Source organism: Medicago sativa, chromosome 3, assembly GCF_051527215.1.
Source record: "Medicago sativa cultivar Bolivia chromosome 3, Bolivia_mono, whole genome shotgun sequence".
Classification (NCBI taxonomy): domain Eukaryota; kingdom Viridiplantae; phylum Streptophyta; class Magnoliopsida; order Fabales; family Fabaceae; genus Medicago; species Medicago sativa.
Window position 1 is genome coordinate 93,929,841 of NC_140751.1, and position 19,527 is coordinate 93,949,367.

Here is a 19,527-nt window from a genome sequence, read left to right on the forward strand (position 1 = left end):
CAAGGTTTCAAACCTTAGTTTCTGGGCTACAGATTCTAAAGAAGAGCTATGTTGCTTCTGATCATGTAAGCAAGATACTCAGAAGCTTACCTGCCAGATGGAGACCAAAGGTGACTGCCATTGAGGAAGCTAAAGATTTAAACACTTTAAGTGTCGAAGATCTTGTTAGTTCTCTCAAAGTTCATGAGTTAAGTCTTAATGAACATGAGTCTACTAAGAAGAGTAAATCAATAGCTCTTTCATCCAAAGGCAAGTCATCAAAAGCTCTCAAAGTGGTTGAATCTGAAGAGGAAGAACAGTCAAGTTCAGATTCTGAACCAGATGCTGCTGAAATGGCCATGCTCTCAAACAGACTTCAATATCTGGCCAAGAAGAACAGAAAGTTTCTCGCCAGAAGGGGTAACTCCAGAAGCTCAAGGAAAGAAGATCAGAAGGGATGCTTCAACTGTAAGAAGTCGGGACACTTCATTGCTGAATGCCCTGATCTTCAAAGAGAAAAGTCAAAGGACAAGTCAAAGAGGTCTACATTCAAACCAAGCAAATTCAAGAAGCAGATTAAGCAGAGTTTAATGGCAACCTGGGATGATTTGGGTAGTGAATCTGGATCTGATAAAGAGGAAGTTGATGAAGATGCAAAGGTAGCTGTTGGGTTGGTAGCAACAGCAACTTCAGAAGCTGGATCAGATTCAGACTCAGAAGATGAAAACGAGGTATATTCCAAAATTCCCAGAGATGAACTTGTTGAGTCACTTAAAGAACTTCTTACACATTTTGAAGTAAGAACCAATGAGTTGAAGGATTTAAAAGAAAAATATACTGATTTGGTACAACAGCAAAAATCAACTCTATTGGATCTGAAAGCTTCTGAACAAGGACTTAGGGGCTTTGACTTCATGTGTAAAACATATGAAGATCAGCTCAGGTTCTTATGTCAGAAGCTACAAGAAAAGTGTAATGAAAAACCTTTAAGTAACCATGAAATTGCTCTTGAAGATTTTATTATATCTGGCATTGACAGAAGCAGAGTAGCTTCTATGATTTATAGCATTTACAAGAACAATGGCAGAGGAATTGGTTTTCCAGAAGTGAAACTTGAGAAAACCAATCTAAAATCTTGTTGTGAATGCATCAAGGAAGGTCTGAAAACCTTCTTTGTACCAGAAGGGGCTGAGTTGGAAATTGTTGTTCAATCAGAACCTGAAGCTTCTAGTTCTAAGGCTAAGATTACTTCAAAGCCAAAGAACTCTAAGTCAAAGGCTATGATCAAATCTGATTCCAAGACTTCAAAGGTTAGGATCCTAAAAAGATCAGAACCTATTCCTCAGAGTCTGGTGAAACCAAAATCTGGGGTTCTGAAGTCTAAGGTTCAGAAGAAGACAGTTACTGCTTCTGAAGTACCAAAACCTAAGGTGATGGTTAATCAGAAGCAACCCAACTCACAGCACAAGGTACAAGAAGTGAAGAGTAAAGCCTTAAGTACTAACCTTCCAGGACCCATAGGACAATGGGTACCTAAATCTAAAAATGTCAATGATGCAGGTATGTCTAAGAGCAGTGCCAAAGCAAAGATCATGGTACCTAGACAGCGGTTGCTCAAGACACATGACAGGAGACAAGTCCATGTTCCTCAGCCTAACAATGAAAGAGGGAGGAAATGTGAAGTTTGGAGGAAACCAGACAGGCAAGATCATAGGTACAGGAACTATTGGTAATTCCTCTACCTCAATTAATAATGTATGGTTGGTAGATGGTCTTGAACATAACCTTTTGAGCATTAGTCAATTTTGTGATAATGGTTATGATGTGCTTTTTGAAAAACCCAACTGTACAGTAATCAACAAGGAAGACAAATCCATTGTGTTCAAGGGAAAGAGAGTTGACAATGTCTATAAAATCAATTTTTCTGAACTGGCTGATTAGAAAGTGATTTGCTTACTATCAGTGAATGATAAGAAATGGATGTGGCAAAGAAGGTTGGGACATGCTAACTGGAGGTTAATCTCTAAGCTTAGTAAGTTACAACTTGTGAAAGGGCTACCAGACATTGACTATCATTCAGATGCACTCTGTGGTGCATGTCAGAGAGGGAAAATTGTGAAATCATCTTTTAAAACCAAAGACATTGTTTCAACCTCAAGACCTTTAGAATTACTCCATATTGATTTATTTGGACCAGTGAGTACTGCATCCTTATATGGAAGTAAATATGGATTAGTCATTGTTGATGATTACAGCATATGGACTTGGGTGAAATTCCTGAAAAGTAAGGATTATGCATATGAGGTATTCAGTAACTTCTGCACACAAATTCAAACTGAAAAAGAGTCAAAAATTTTGAAAATCAGAAGTGATCATGGTGGAGAATTTGAAAATGAGCCATTTGAAGCTTTTTGTGAAAAACATGGAATCATCCATGAATTCTCTTCTCCTAGAACTCCACAACAAAATGGGGTTGTAGAGAGAAAGAATAGAACGCTACAAGAAATGGCCAGAACCATGATCCATGAAAACAACTTGGCTAAACATTTTTGGGCAGAAGCAGTGAATACAACATGTTATGTTCAAAACAGGATCTATATTAGACCTATTTTGGAGAAAACTGCATATGAACTCTTTAAAGGAAGAAAACCAAATATCTCTTACTTTCATCAATTTGGATGTACATGTTACATTCTGAACAACAAGCTCTACCTAAAGAAATTTGATGCCAAGGCCCAAAGAGGAATCTTTTTAGGTTACTCTGAAAGGTCAAAGGCATACAGAGTGTATAATTCAGAGACACTCTGTGTTGAAGAATCTATGCACGTCAGATTTGATGACAAAGAGCTTGAAGATAAAACTTCAAAGCAAGATGAAAGTTTTGCAGAGATACAGGTTCCTGAAGTTACTCCAGAACCTGATCAGATAGCTGAATCTGAAGATAGTCCAGAAGCTGAACCCACATCAGAAGCGCAAGATGAAACTGCTTCTGATGAAGCACAAGATGGCACACATCAAGCAGATCCTCCTAGAAACATATTCAAACATAAGTCTTCACATCCTGAGGAGTTAATCATTGGAAATAAAGATAGTCCAAGAAGAACAAGATCACATTTCAGACAAGTAGAGTCAATGATTGGACTAATCTCAATGATTGAACCTACAACAGTTGATGAAGCACTCTCAGATGATGGATGGATCCTAGCTATGCAAGAAGAGTTGAATCAATTTCAAAGAAATGATGTGTGGGATCTGGTACCCAAACCTCAGCACAAGAACATTATTGGAACAAAATGGGTATTCAGAAACAAGCTGAATGAGCAAGGTGAAGTAACAAGAAACAAAGTCAGGCTTGTTGCACAAGGGTATAGTCAACAAGAAGGCATTGATTACACTGAAACATTTGCTCCAGTTGCAAGATTGGAAGCAATCAGGTTACTTCTTTCCTATGCAGTTAATCATGGCATAATATTATATCAAATGGATGTCAAGAGTGCATTTCTAAATGGTGTCATAGAAGAAGAAGTGTATGTCAAGCAACCTCCTGGATTTGAGGATATTAAATATCCTGACCATGTTTTTAAACTGAAGAAATCACTATATGGCTTGAAACAAGCTCCCAGAGCTTGGTATGATAGACTAAGTAATTTCTTAATCAAGAATGATTTTAAAAGAGGACAGGTTGATACAACACTCTTCAGAAGGACCCTTGGGAAAGATATTCTTGTTGTGCAAATATATGTTGATGATATAATATTTGGTTCTACTAATGCATCTCTTTGCAAGGAATTCTCTAAGTTGATGCAGGATGAATTTGAAATGAGCATGATGGGAGAGCTGAAGTTCTTCCTTGGCATTCAAATCAATCAATGCAAAGATGGAGTCTATGTTCATCAATCAAAGTACACAAAGGAGCTTCTGAAGAAGTTCAAACTTGAAGATTGTAAAGTGATGAACACTCCAATGCACCCTACGTGCACCTTAAGCAAAGAAGATGAAGGAGCTAAAGTAGATCAGAAGCTGTATAGAGGTATGATTGGTTCTTTGTTATACCTTACTGCATCTAGGCCAGATATTTTATTCAGTGTATGCTTGTGTGCAAGATTCCAATCAGATCCTAGAGAATCTCATATGACTGCTGTCAAGAGAATCTTCAGGTATTTGAAAGGAACAACTAATTTTGGACTCCTTTATAGGAAATCCTTAGATTATAAGCTAATTGGATTCTGTGATGCTGATTATGCTGGTGATAGGATTGAAAGAAAGTCAACCAGTGGCAATTGTCAATTTCTGGGTGATAATCTTATATCCTGGGCTAGCAAAAGACAAACAACTATTGCTATGTCTACAGCAGAAGCAGAATACATTTCAGCTGCAAGTTGTTGTACACAACTACTTTGGATGAAACATCAGTTGGAAGACTATCAGATAATTGCTAACAGTATTCCCATTTATTGTGATAATACTGCTGCTATTTGTTTGTCTAAAAATCCAATTTTGCATTCAAGAGCTAAGCACATTGAAATCAAACACCATTTTATCAGAGATTATGTTCAAAAAGGAATCTTAGATATACAATTCATTGATACTGAAAATCAATGGGCTGATATATTTACTAAGCCTTTAACTATTGAAAGATTTGATTTTATAAAGAAAAATTTGAACATGTACTTTGTATCTGATTAAATGCTTGCTTGCTCCTGAATAGGATTTTAGGTTCTGAAGTTAGTTCAGAAGCAGTAGTCCATCAGAAGCTCTTTATTGAGGTTCTGAGGAAAACTCGCTTCTGATAATGATGACGTCAACATCTGAAGTCCAGAAGCTGGATTTATTGCTTTCGAATAGTTGAATTAGTGGAAACGTTGGGAGTTACCTTTTAAAAGTAACTTCTGGCCCACTAACTTGGTAGTTACTCTGTGAACTTCTTACGTGGCCTGTATGTGTTGGTGTATAACAAAAAGAGCAATGATGATTTAATAGCTTTGAAAGTACTTTTCACGCGCCCCCAATTTTGTCATTAATGTTATGTTTGTTTGTCTCTTTTGAATTGCAATCGTTTTTACTTTTAACACTTTGTCAATTCACACACTACTCACTCACAACAAACACTTTTGCTCTCAAACCTCTTGCGAAGTAAGCGCAAAAACCTTAGAACCCTATATTCTCTAAATCTTCTTCAATCATCATCGAATGGCATCATCAAGTTCGCAACGAGAAGGTTCAGTATCTACTTCACGAATGGTCCCTGAATATGACTACAGAGGAAGAAGCATGAAATTGGAAGAATGGGATTTACAAGTTCAGATAGAGAATCCAGTGGATTTTGATTCTCTGGCTTTTCATAAGTGTTGGATCAGAAGCTACTATGAAGAACAAGGACTCATGCATTACTTCAAAATGTTGAATGGACCAACATATGAAGCTCTGGTTAGACACTTCTGGGTAAGAGCAAAATTTTACAACAGAGCGGCATCCCTAGCTGAGGAAAGTCAGATGGTGTTAATGTATCCTGAATTAGAAGGGAAGACAAGAGAAGAAATGGGTCTTGCGCCATTTGTTGAAGACGAAATCAGATCAAGTATCTGCGGTATTCCAGTAAGAATTACTCAATGGCAGATAGAAGCTGTTCTTAAGGTTGAAGCATCTGGATACTATTCTGGAATTGATCTTTCAGATGCTGCTGAAAAACGCATTTGGAAAAAGCAAGCTAACTTGGTAATATACAATTCTGAGAAGGAGAAGAAATATGCTGAATTGAGCATGGAAACTAAGATGCTTCTGAAGATTCAGAATGAGAACCTGTTTCCATGTGGTGACAGTGTGAAACCAAATTTAGCTCAGAAGGTCCTTCTCCAGCACTTCATCAAAAAGGAAAAAGTGAACGTGCCCAAATATATGTTCTAGTACCTCATAGAGTGTCTGAAACAGAGTCAGCTACTGGATAAACCCTGGGTTCCTTATGGAAGACTCCTATCGGAGATATTCTATCAAGGAGGTGTCTTGGACAGTCTCAGTAGATCTCAAGGTTACACAGATCAGTTACTTGACACTAAGACTGGAAAGTTCATTAATGCTCATACTCTCTTAAATATGAAGCTAATCAGTAAAGTCACCCAACTTCAAACTGATTTAAGTGAATCCCATGTGTTGTCTGATCTTATGAGAGATTTTCCACCCATTTGCAAACGGGATCCTATTGAAGTGCAGATGAGGTACATCAAGGATCACTATGAGACAACCAACAAGATCATCAGGTTGGATGAAGTACCTGAAGAAATGTTTGGTGGTGCAGTGCCTCTAGCAAAAGGCAGAAGGTCTAAAAGAAAAATGACTGCAGAAGATTATCTGGAGGTTGAAAAGACCGTTAAGAAGGCAAGAGTTGCTGCTGACAAGCTCAAAATTGGTGGTTCATCTGTACCATCAATTGAAGAAGCTATTGAAGACATGGATTCGAGGTTGATCATGGATGTTGGCATTACTGGTAATCAACCTGTAGTACCAAAGAAGAAGAGGAAGCCAGCAGTAAGGAGGACCAAGAACTTTCCTCATGTGTCTGAGAAGGGTGAAGCTCCTACTAATGTGTCAGAAGCTATTGGAAAAGCTATGGAGATCGCTTCTGAACTTCAAGAGAGGGTAATGACAGAAGCATCACAACTTCTTAAAATTTCTGGCATTGCTGAAGACGATCAAATGAAGTCAGCTGATTGTTCAGAACCTTCTACAACAGGTAATATCTTCACACACTCAGAACCAGTAGTACATGAGATATCCAGTGACTCTCCTTCACCTTCTTCAAAATCCTCATCATCATCTTCAGATTCTGATGATGATATACCCATAGCTCAACTTTTTCGAAAACCAATAAAACGCCAGTCAACATCAACCAATACCAACACAAAGCCATCTCAGTCAAGCATTTATGAACCAGTTGGTCATATAATCAATGAGAAGTTGACTGAATTGGCTGTGCAGAGAGATAGAGTCATTAATAATATCTTTCGTCTTAACCCTCAACCTCTTAACATTCAACCCCTCAACATGATTGTACCAGAAAATGTTGAGTCAACCTCAGAGAAAGCCTCTGAGACAACTCCAGAAGCAGCTGCTTCTGATAAAGTTGTTTCAGAAGACCCCCCTCAACAAAAACCTTCACCAGAAAAAGCCTTTTCACCCCCTCAATCTGCACCTACAACTTCATCACCCCACAACAACAACCAATTGTTCCTGAACCATCTGTTCCTGAACAACCAATTCCTCAAAAGACCGTTCCTGAACATATTGTTTCTGAACAACCAGTTACTCAACCCATTCCTGAACCTGCACCTGAAACTGCCGCTCCTGAACACATTGTTCCTGAGCTAACCTCTGCTTCCATAACTCCTTCACCAGTACAAGTTATCAAGATCACCCATCATACTGGTGTATGTGATATGGACACAGACTCTGAGGATGATCAAAATGATCATGCCTCTGATATGGTAGTTGACCCCACTCCTGACCAACCATCAACTAGCCAATCCTTAACTACAAATGACCAATCATCATCAAACCTACCCATTATACACTTAGCCCCTCCAAAACCCTCTAAACAACCTTCACCTCCCACCATTTACCTGGATTCTCAAGTACTAAAAGATGTGTGGGAAGATATTTCTTCTGAAGTTCTCAGACTGATAGCAGGAAGAAATGACTTGGGTCATCAAGTTAGCTATCAGAAGCAATGGAGAAGGATAAAAGAAAGGGTCGTCAACCTGATTTCAGCTTTGCATGATTCCTGCATTGAGGCTCAAGAGCAAGCCAAGCAGAAGCTGGAAGTTTGGTTGAATGGAATAGAAGAGAATACTGGAGATGCTGAAGTTCTTGGTACTTGGGTGAAGAATCCACTCAGTATCAGAGGCAAAGAACCTGATGAATTCCTGCCTAAGGAGCTGCATCTGATTATTCCTTTTGAGATCCTGGAGAAGATTGATGCACCTAACCTGGCTCTAGCTCAGGAGAACAAGGTGCTCAGAGAAGAAAATGACAGGCTTGAAACAGAGCTACTAGAGCAGAAGCTGAAGATATCAAAATTGGAAGCTGATATGCAAGAAGCCAAGATCAGAGAAGACAACTACAGAAAATATATGGACAAGAAATATGCTGATGTTCAAGAGCTTCTGAAGAAGATTTTAGAGAAATAAGCCAAACCCATAGTTGCACATTTTTAGCTTATTTTTCCTTTCTCTTTAGGCTTTTAATATTCTTTGATCATCTCTGCTTCTGATTTAGTTTCTTTTCGCTTATGATATTATAAGCTTCTGAATTCTTCTTGCTTCTGAAAATCTTTAACTGTTCATACCTTGTGTGTTATTATTTGCTTTGATAATAATGCTTGCTATGCTTGTTATTTAATCCTTAAAGATGGTTAATATGCTTTAAAATAATTTGAATTATGCTCTGAACCTTTAATCTTATGTTTTTCTCATCTCTTCTTTTTGTTTATGTCTTTTTGCTAATGACAAAAGGGGGAGTATATGTGATAGTATTTAAAGGCTCTGAGCCCCATTAATAATATTTGAAAATTTTGAAAAATTTCTATCTTTTTGTTCTACCTTTAAAAGGGTGTATCAAAAAGGGTGAAGTATCAAATTTCAAATAAAATTAATTGAACCATTCTTCTTATCTATAAGTCAATTCTTTCAATTTTTTTTTTGCTCTGATATTATTGTGCGAAAAATGAATTTAATTAACCTGGATAGAACATAGGGGGAGCTTACAAACCTCACCTTAAAGACTATCAGACTCAGGGGGAGTTAGAGCTTACAAACCTCAGACTCTGAGCTTACAAACCTCAGAAACCCCAAAGTCAACTCGTTAATTAGATTAACAACAATTGACCAATTTTAAATACTATTGTTTGTCATCATCAAAAAAGGGGAGATTGTTGGAACAAAATGTGTTTAACAATGAACCTCAAAGAGTTTTGATGATAACAAGGTATTAAAAATTGTAAATTGGACTAGCTAATATTTGTTCAAGTGTACAGGACCACAGTTAAAAAGTTACATCATTAATTGGTTCTGAATGAGCAAATAAAGAGCAAATGAAAATGAAGCTTAGACGATTCTGAAGGCAATACGCTCCTGAAAGTGGAAAGCGCTCCTGAAGTCAAGCTGCTCCTGAAGATAGTAAACGCGCTCCTGAAGAAATAGTGCTCCTGAAGACAAGAGGTCCAGAAGCTGCATCATCAGAAGCTGCACCATCAGAAGCTGCAGAAGCTGCTTCATCAGAAGCAACATCATCAGAAGCTGCCTCATCAGAAGTCATTTCACCAAAAGCTGTAGATCAACTGGATTTGCAGAAGATTCAAAGATTGAAGAATCTACACTGCAAAAAGCTGTCTATTGGACTCGAAAACACAGCAGAAAATTAGTGGAACTTTGCAACGGTCATTTCAAAGGTGTTTGAAGGCATGTGCTTGCAATTTGGACGAAAGCGTTGACATTGTACTATTGTACGAACTGTACAACCACCTTCTCCACTACTCTGTTTTGTGTCCACGCTACAAGACAAGAAAACAGCTTCAGAATACGGCCTCGCCTGCATAGATGTTCCTTTGGATAAGGAATGGATTTCAAATTTGTTCTTCATAGGACTACAACCAGATCAGGCAAAATATCATTGGTGAAAGATCAAGCTTCAACAAGGACTCTTTGGTGTGCTGGCAATTTCACAACGTCTCTTTCACACCTCTATATAAAGGAGTGAAGACTTAGAGTTTTGGTAATGCAAGAACGCTGAACGAAAAGACTCACAACATTTTTACAAGTGTCAAACCTCTGCTGAAATTGTTCTGCATTCACTTAGAATTTCTGTGTCTCAAAGTCATATCTTAGAAATTCTTAAGTCCATTGAGTCTGTATCTGATTTATATTGTGAGCACCTCTGATTGTATATCAAGTGTTCAACCTTAAACAATTTTCTGTGTAATTTTGTTTAGTTAGGAAGTCTCTTGCAGTTGTGCTTGAGCAGGAAGTCTCTTGATTGTGTTCTTGAGCAAAGGAAGTCTCTAGCTTGTGTGCTTGAGCAAAGGAAGTCTCTTGCTTGTGTGCTTGAGCAATTGTAATCAGATATTACTCTTAGTGAAATCTCCTTGGAAGTGCAAGGGGGACTGGACTACTTCCGGATTGTGGAAGGAACCAGTATAATTGCTTTGTGTCGTTCTTCTTCTCTCTCTCTGTTTTATTCCGCTGCATTTAGATTCTGATCATCACTTCAGAAGCTGTCTCACTTAGCTTCTGATCAGTGTGTTCAGTTTTTAGGAGAAACGAAGAATTTTTCAAAACACAATTCAACCCCCCTTCTTGTGTTTTTCTCACATTCAGTTAGATGTTGTTTGATTTGCCTCGATGAATATTTTCAAAATACCAAATTTTTATAATTTTTTTTTGATATATAATAAAGATATTAATTGTCAAAGTTGTGTATTGATATATCTATAGTGATTGATTGACATATATACAGTTTGACTACGACATGTAATTTGAAATAGATGAAAGTAAGTCACTTAGTTATCAGGTATTAATATTCAATTAATTGGAAAACTGTGATTTTTATTAATAATATTTTTCCCACACGTTCTTATTGCTATTGGAAAACGTATATTTCATTCAACTCCTAGTAGTAAATTATTTTCATCGTTGTTTGGATATTTTCAAAGATTCAAGGGAAGATCAACCAATCATTGTCCGTCTCCGTCCATCAGGTCCCGTTTTTTGCGGGACATATAGTGTTCGATTCCTACACATCTTATGGTCGGTCACATGACATCTGAAAAAAGAAAAATCAATTTAGTATTTTACAAGGGAAATGTTAACAAGTGTCCCGGAACACTGGTTAAGGAAACAAATACTCCCTCCGTTTTAAAATGAGTGTCGTTTTAGGTGTTTACACACATATTAAGAAATGCAATGATTAAGAGAAAGAGAATGGTTATTTTACCAAATTATCCTTATTAACTATTGGTTAGTTTTAAAAGTAATACTTTGGAAGTCGTGTGCAGAGTATTAATTGGAGGGTATAATTGAAAAGAAAAAGTTATTATTGCATTGGAAACTGAAAGCGACACTCATTTTGAAACAAATTTTTTTGGCTAAAGCGACACTCATTTTGAAACGGAGGGAGTATAATAATATTTGCATTGAAATTTGTGTAATTAATGCATTAAAAGTTTAAAAAGTGTTTTTTTGATTTACAATTTCTTCTTTTGTCGTTAACATGACCCATTTTATAATAATAAAAATAAAAATGTGTAATAAAAATAAAAATAACATGACCCCGGGGGTCTTAATTCAAATACTTGAATAACATCACTCTAAATATGTGATGTTATTTTGCATATATAAAGTCTTTTATGAGGGAGTATAAAGTTGTGGTATTTTCAATATCATATTAATAATAGAGAGATGTTGTAGTCCCTCTCAACATAGTTCAATAAACATTATTATATGTAGAGATTGAAGTTCGAACCACAGACACCCCACTTAAAGATAAATTCTAGTCAATAAACTACTTAATAAAAAAATAGCATCTATATGATGAATGTTTCTTTCACGAAATGCAAAAGGCCACCTTCCAATGTGCAATTGCGGAGTTTAATTAAACAAATAAAATATAGGTTAGGAAAATATGGTGTTAGAAAGCAATTCCTTCCGAGGATGAAGCTTCATCGAAAAACTCAATTGTAGAAAAGAAATTAGTTGAGCAAGCCAACAAAACAAGTATATAGATGTTCATAGACCAAATCACACACTGAATGCCTACTTGTATGCTGCTGTGAAGTTGTTTATGCTCGTTCGTAAATTTTCGTGGGGCATTTTATTCATCCTATTTATCATTTTCCATTAAAAAATGCAATATGGTTATAAGAGAATAATTTTTTACCAAATTATCTCTATCAACTATTAATGTTTTCTTTACTATCATAAATTGCAAAGTAAAAATAGTCTTTTTGAATTACAATTAAAAAAATGAAATTTTGTTTATGAGTGTGGCGGGTCTTATGGGTATTGAAGGTTAGACATTATATAGTAGTATATGAGTGTGTATGATACAATTTTGTTTTCTGATTAACTTTATTCACTCTTTAAATTACATCAATAGTTCTTGTAAAATAATATTACTACGTTAATTATAAATGATACTCTCTCCGTCCCATATTATAAGTACAAAAAAAAAAAATCACACTTATTAAGAAAACTAAAACATAGTAGTTTGTAACATAATTTTTTGTGTTATCTTTAAAATAATAAGGGTTAAATATGTTTTTGGTCCCTATAAATATACCAACTTTTCATTTTAGTCCCTCTAAAATTTTCCTTCAACTTTTAGTCCCTATAAAATTTTCAATCACTACTTTTGGTCCCTATTTTAAAGTAAACTCATATGTAGAATTCATATTTTTGAATAGAATTGTTGCAGAAAATTCATAATATTATAAGAATATCTCCCAAAAAAATTTAGAATTTTTTAACAAAACATGAATTTAATATGAATTTTTATATTTTTTATGGTTAAATATTCATATTAAATTTATGTTTTGTTAAAAAATTCTAATTTTTTTGAGAAAGATTTTTATAATATTCTACACATTTCTGCACAATTTCATTAAAAAATACAAAAATTAACTTTAAAATAGGGACAAAAGTAGTGATTGAAAATTTTATAGGGACTAAAAGTTGAAGGAAAATTTTAGAGGGACTAAAACAAAAAGTTGGTATATTTATAGGGACCAAAAACATATTTAACCCAAATAATAAATAGGATGGAGGGAGTATATTATTAAGGAAAGGGAAATGCTCAATCTCACGAAAGATATCATCGCGAGAGCATCGCGAATCAAGTGGTAAGGCAATTTTCCTTTTTTGTTTCTATTTTCCTATGGCACATGTTCTATTGTCGGTTCTCTCTCTTGCTTTATCACTGATTTCTTCTACCACAACCGCTTCATATTTTATAGTTCCAGCACATCTATAGTTAAGAAGAAATTTGTTGTGTATGAGAAGTAGAATGTATATCTCAACATCTAAAAGTAATACTAAAACGATTATCAATCAAGGGCCTTAATTCAAATACTAGTAGTGATTCTATTATTAAAAATACTTTTGAAAAATAAGTGAAAACAAGAGTTCGTGAAAATTCGCGTGACATGCGGTCGCTATATATAGCACTGCTCTTTTTTAATAGAAGTATTTGTAAAAACTTATGAATGAAGGAGGTAATACTTTGTGATTAAAGTAATTGTTTCTTGATCTTAATTTTATACTGCTATTAAGCAGGGGCGGAGCCACCCCCAGCTAGCTTGGGCACTAGCCCGGGCTCAGTAGGATGGCCGAAAAGGTCCTTACAACGGCGGAGGAAGAAAAGGGTCGACGACGAAGTTGCTCATTTCGTGAAAATAATTAAACCAATGGAAAGCTCTCGTCGAGAGGATAAAGAAAAAGGTGCTACTTTTTTATTTTGGTGAATGTGGTGGCCGGAACGAAGTCAGAGATGGGTGACCGGTGGTGATGAGTTCAGAGAAGATGGAGAAGGAAAGGAACCCCGGGAAGAAGAGAGAAAGAACAGTGGTTGGCTTTCTCATAAAAAATTTGTCCTTTAGTTATGAAAATGCCACTCCTCTTAATCTAATTACAAAAATTCCACTAATAGTGAATTGACCACTATATCCTTCTTTTTCATTTGGAATGAATAATATATCTTCCAATTAGTCTTAGTTAAACCATCTCTAACTGTGATTAACTGTCTTCTCATCATTAATTATAATTTGGGTTGTTACAACATTTACATCCTAATTTTATTTAGTTGAGGCCTAGATTACCCTCTCTTGTTTAGGGGATATTTACCCTTTCAAGATATCAACCAATCAAAATGTAATATACAAATGTAACATTAAACGTCAAATAAATGAGTCAATTTTTCTATAAAAAAATAAATTTTAATATGGTAACTTTTAATTTTTATTTAATTATATTTAGGTATACAATCTTAATTAATTTACACTATAGGGCTTGTAACAATTAAAATTTCACATCAAATTCAACCCATAAATATTTATTTTTTAGGATGCAAAATTAATAAGTTTTTGGAATACTTTTAAAACATTATTTGTTTTTTAATTAAAAACAAAAAGGTGTAGCCAATTTTTTCTCTACAAAAAAAATTTGTTCCTAATTTGTACTTCCACGGATAAGCTGATATAACAAATTTCCACCAATATTTGTATTTTTGTTGCAAAATTAATAAGTCTTTAGAATACTTTAAAATTTTAAATATTATCCGTTTTTTTGATCTACTAACATTATATAAAAAAGTTATTAAAAAAAACAATATATTTATTAAAAAAAATATATCAAAATCAAAATCCAACAAAATTTCATAATTGTCCTTCTTAAAAGCCAATATATCATCATGATAATTACGGACAACTATTTTTTCAATTCCACATAACAAATTTAAATATCTACTTTTACTACTAATCTACTACTACTAATACTATAATAAGAAAATTAGAAAATCTTACTCGAGTAAAATTTCATAATTATCCTCACAATCTTCTTAATTTTATGGGTTTAATCGTCATTTTACAAAATAAAATACAAATTTATTCATTTTTAAAAAAATTATTATATATATTTTTGTTTATCTTTCTAGCCTAACTAATTCTCTATGTATCTTCATTTTTCAGATTTATCACTTCCAAGCCTAACTAATTCTCTATATCATCATTTTGTTCTCATTTATTTTAATCTCTTAATCTTAATAATTTGCATATTTAACAAATTAATAGAAACGATACAATAATGTTAAATTTTTTAAAATAATCATTAGTTTTCAAAATTTAAGCATATCAACTTTCTCATATCGGTATACATAAAATTTGATTTTGGAGATATAAGCACATAAAGTATACAATAAGTGCGGTGTAAATATCTAACGGTATTTTGGAGAAATAATACATTGATGTTGATATTTTAAAAATAGTCATGAGTTTTCGAAATTTTATCATATTGACTATTACATATTGTTAAAAAAAAATTTATTCTGCATATATAAGTATATAAAATCTTCAACGAGTGCGGTGCAAATATTTACCGATGTTCTAAATATAAAATAAAAAGTTATTTAATAGAAACATTACATCAATGTTGATATTTTGAAAATAGTCACGAGTTTTCAAAATTTTATCATATTGATTTTCTCATATATGCACATAAAAATTTATTTATGCATATATAAACACATAAAATCTGCAACGAGAGCGGTGCAAATATTGAACGGTGTTTTGCATATAAAATAAAAAGTTATTCAATAGAAACACTATATTAATGTTTATATTTTGACAATATTAATGAGTTTCTACGATTTTATCATATCAACTTTCTCATATATTAACATAAAAAAATTATTTCTGCAGATAAATCACATAAAATCTACAGTGGGTACGGTGAAAACATTGAACGGTGTTTTGCATATAAAATAAAAAGTTATTTGATAGAAACACTACATTGATGTTGATATTTTGAAAACAATCATGAGTTTTAAAAATTTATTTTATTGACTTTCTTACATGTGCATAGAAAAATTTGTTTTCGTGTACATAAGAAAATAAAATCCACAACATACGCGATTCAGATATTTAACATTTTGTTATATATAATATATGAAAAAAAAACATTTGATAGTACTAACAAAGTAATTATTTTTTATATGATTACCACAATATTACGTGACCCGTTCGTAACAACACGGGTCTATTACTAGTTAAAAAATAAAATAAAGCATGGTAGTTTTTTTTCAAAGGAGAAAACGTGACAGTTGTTTTATTTAAAAATAAGCTATGAATTTGGCTGTTATTTTTTAAGCCATGAACATGTTGTTTTATTAAAAAATAATTAAATTAAATTAATAGGGTTAAAACTGGAAGAAAATATAAAAAACTACCAGCTATAAGCTCAAAAGCTACTTGAAATAGCTTCTCAAAAAACGCTATAAGCTAGTGGAAAAGGCTTTTTACCCAACACATCTTATTATATCAAAACAAACTTATAAGCTAGTCCAACAAGTTATAAACTAACTTACTCGTGTTACCAAACACAACCATGATGGGTTGAATTTGATGTAAAATTTTAATTGTTACATGCCTTATAGTGTAAATTAATTAAGATTGTATGCCTAAATATAATTAAATAAAAATTAAAAATTACCTTATTAAAATTCATTTTTTTATAGAAAAAATTAACTCATTTATTTGACATTTAATGTTACATTTGTATATTACATTTTGATTGGTTGACATCTTGAAAGGGTAAATACCCACTAAACAAGAGAGGGTAATGTAGAAAAAATCTTTTATTTAGCACGTTATTGTCAGGTTATATTTTATCTCTCTTATTTCAAATTGTAATTTTGTTGAAAAAATGACGAACTTTTTTTATTTCTATTTATGACTATTTATATAAATTATGTCACATATGATTTTGCGATAAATTCTTTGCCTAGACTCTATAAAATTTCTGGCTCCGCCGCTGCTATTAAGTAGTTAATAGGAGTATGGGTAAAAAAGACATACGAATGAAGGAGTATGAAACTCGTGTGTTTATGTTTCTAGGAAAATGTTATTTCTCTAGAAAAATAGCATCAAGAATTTTTCAAGACACAGTTGGCAAATTTTAATTGCATGATTTATTTGTTCACTTCTTATTTTTCAGCAACACCTCCTTGAATTGTGGCAAATAGTGCATTATGATTGGCTGCTCTTTATTCTTGAAGAATTCTTGATACTCCCTCAGTCCCGAATTAATTGAGCCCTTAGCTCATTTCACACTTATTAAGAAAAATGTATAAATAAAGGGGAAAGTGAAATATATTGAATTAGGAATGATGAAAGTAGTATTAATTAAAGTTATAAAAGGGAAAAAGTAGAATATATTGAATTGAGAATGATGAAAGTAGTATTGAAAATTGAAATGACTCAGTTATTTTGGGACATTTTTTTTAGTAAATGACTCAGTTAATCCGGGACGGAGGGAGTATTATTTTTCTAGAGATATACACCCTCCAGTCACTATTATAAGCAAAAATCCACATTCTACATTCATTCAATTAATGATGCATATAGTCTTTATTATAGACCACATATATTATTTAATGAATGAATCTAAAATGAAGATTTTTGCTTATAATAGTGACCGGAAGATGCAGCATTCATGTTGTTTCTAGCAAAATTCCTTAAAAAAAAGATGTTTCTAGCACCAAAAAAACTCGTGTTTAAGTCATTCCCATGATTCACACGTAGAATGTTTAATATTTTTTGGTAATAACAACTTTTTCAAATCCACACTAGATAACGACGACCGAAGTAATAACTGGTCAATATAGGACGTATACTATTCATCTACCCAAATCTATAGGTATATAAAACACCAAATACACATGCTTAACACAACACACAACGCAACAAATTCCCTACTTGTCACTTTCTTATTTCTGCTTTTTTCATTTGATTTCTGAATCTCAACTATGAGCTGGTGGTGGTCTGGTACTATTGGTGCTGCCAAGGTATACTATCTTAATTTCCCTTTCTTCTTCTTCTTCTTCTTCTTTTTTTTCTCTTCCTAGTTTTAATTATTGATAATGATTTTCTGTTATTACTTTGCAGAAGAAACTGGATGAAGATGAAGCACCAAGAAGCTTCCAGAACGTAGCTTTAGTCGTTGGCGTAACCGGCATCGTCGGCAACAGCCTCGCCGAAATTCTACCTCTAGCAGACACACCAGGCGGTAGATGGAAGGTTTACGGCGTTGCCCGCCGTCCACGTCCTTCTTGGAACGCAGATCACCCTGTGGAATACGTCCAATGCGACATCAGCGATCCAAAGGACGCCACCACCAAACTCTCCGTCCTCACCGATGTCACACACGTCTTCTACGTCTGCTGGGCTAGCCGTCCCACCGAAGCAGAAAATTGTGAAATCAACGGCGCTATGCTCAAAAACGTCCTCACTGCAGTTATCCCAAACGCTCCGAATCTCCGCCATGTCTCAATCCAAACCGGCGGCAAGCATTATGTTGGGCCCTTTGAGTCTTTCGGCAAGATCAAGTACCATGAACCACCATACACCGAGGATATGCCACGTTTGGATTATCATAATTTCTATTATACACTTGAAGATGTTTTGTTTGAAGAAACAGGGAAGAAAGAAGGTGTGAGTTGGTCTGTTCATAGACCACTTCTCATCTTTGGATTTTCACCTTACAGTATGATGAATATCATTGGCACCATTTGTGTTTACGCTGCAATTTGTAAGCATGAGGGTGTTCCGTTGAGATTTCCAGGGACTAAGTTAGCTTGGGAGAATTACTACATGGCTTCTGATGCAGATTTGATTGCAGAGCAACATATTTGGGCTGCAGTGGATCCTTATGCTAAGAATGAAGCCTTTAATTGTAGTAACGGTGATGTTTTCAGGTGGAAGCAGTTGTGGAAGGTTATAGCGGAACAATTTGGGATTGAAGAGTATGGGTTCGACGAGGAAGGTCCTCGTTTGAAGTTGTCGGAACTGATGAAGGATAAGGGTCCTGTTTGGGATGAGATTGTGAAGGAGAATGGGTTGCAGGTGACCAAGCTGGAAGAAGTTGCTGAGTGGTGGTTTGCTGATGCCTGTTTTGGAGGGAATGGGTTTACAGATAGCATGAACAAGTCGAAAGAGCACGGATTTTTGGGATTCAGGAACACTAAGAATTCGCTTATCAATTGGATTGATAGGACCAGAACTTACAAGATTGTGCCTTGAGTGAGTGAATATCGAATTTGATCCAACTTAGCATCGTTCTACTTTCTTCTGTTGGTTTGTTTTCTTAATTTATTATTTAGAATAAGTAAGATTTGAGGGAGAATCGTGATTTAATAAAAAAACATTGCGCATCTATACCAGTCTGTCATTTATGTTGTGAGTTCTGTTTTTCTGCTGTACTAATAATGTTGTACTGTTAGATCAATTCTGTGTTTTTATGAATTTTTGCCTCAGCTATCTAGTTCCATTACATTAGAATGGGGTTCAGATTGACTGCCTATTTTGATTATTATTTTTGACAATAAATTATGATCATGGTACAGTGATGGAGTAATTTAACAGTAATGGAGTAAGTTAAAGGATTAAATTGATGATAGTGTTTGCATGAAAAATAATGTTTTGATGATGGTGGTGTGTAACTCAAGATATGAGGTAATACAAATGGATACCACAATGGCAAGCAAAACCAATTAGAGGCAGACTACGGAAGACCACATCCTATCAAATTCAAAGTTTAAATTCCTACAAGCTACCAGTACCACAGCTTGGTACTTCGTAGTGCTCTGCTTCAAGACAAGTCAACCACTAGTAATGGTCTGTGCTAATGCCCACTTTCAAAAAGTGAAAAAGACGTGTTAAGTGTGTAAAACATGGGGTGACTCCTACGGATGATATATATTTTTTCATCCGCTTCAAAATACATGTCGTAATTTTGT

General features: G+C 34.4%; 1 protein-coding gene across 1 annotated transcript; it reads left to right on the plus strand.

The window, feature by feature from the left end:
- Positions 1-17,462: 17,462 nt before the first annotated feature.
- LOC146942149 ((S)-8-oxocitronellyl enol synthase CYC2-like) lies at positions 17,463-19,117 on the plus strand. The gene is made up of 2 exons (XM_085756104.1): positions 17,463-17,577; positions 17,678-19,117. Exons 1-2 carry the CDS (start codon positions 17,539-17,541, stop codon positions 18,809-18,811), a joined length of 1,173 nt encoding a protein of 390 aa, XP_085612230.1. The 5' UTR covers positions 17,463-17,538; the 3' UTR covers positions 18,812-19,117.
- Positions 19,118-19,527: the final 410 nt, after the last annotated feature.

Excerpts from the sequence above, each read along its gene's own strand:
- LOC146942149 (XM_085756104.1), top strand. The coding sequence starts at position 17,539 with ATGAGCTGGTGGTGGTCTGGTACTATTGGTGCTGCCAAG. Across the intron at positions 17,578-17,677 it reads GTACTATTGGTGCTGCCAAG|AAGAAACTGGATGAAGATGA; the intron begins GTATACTATCTT and ends ATTACTTTGCAG.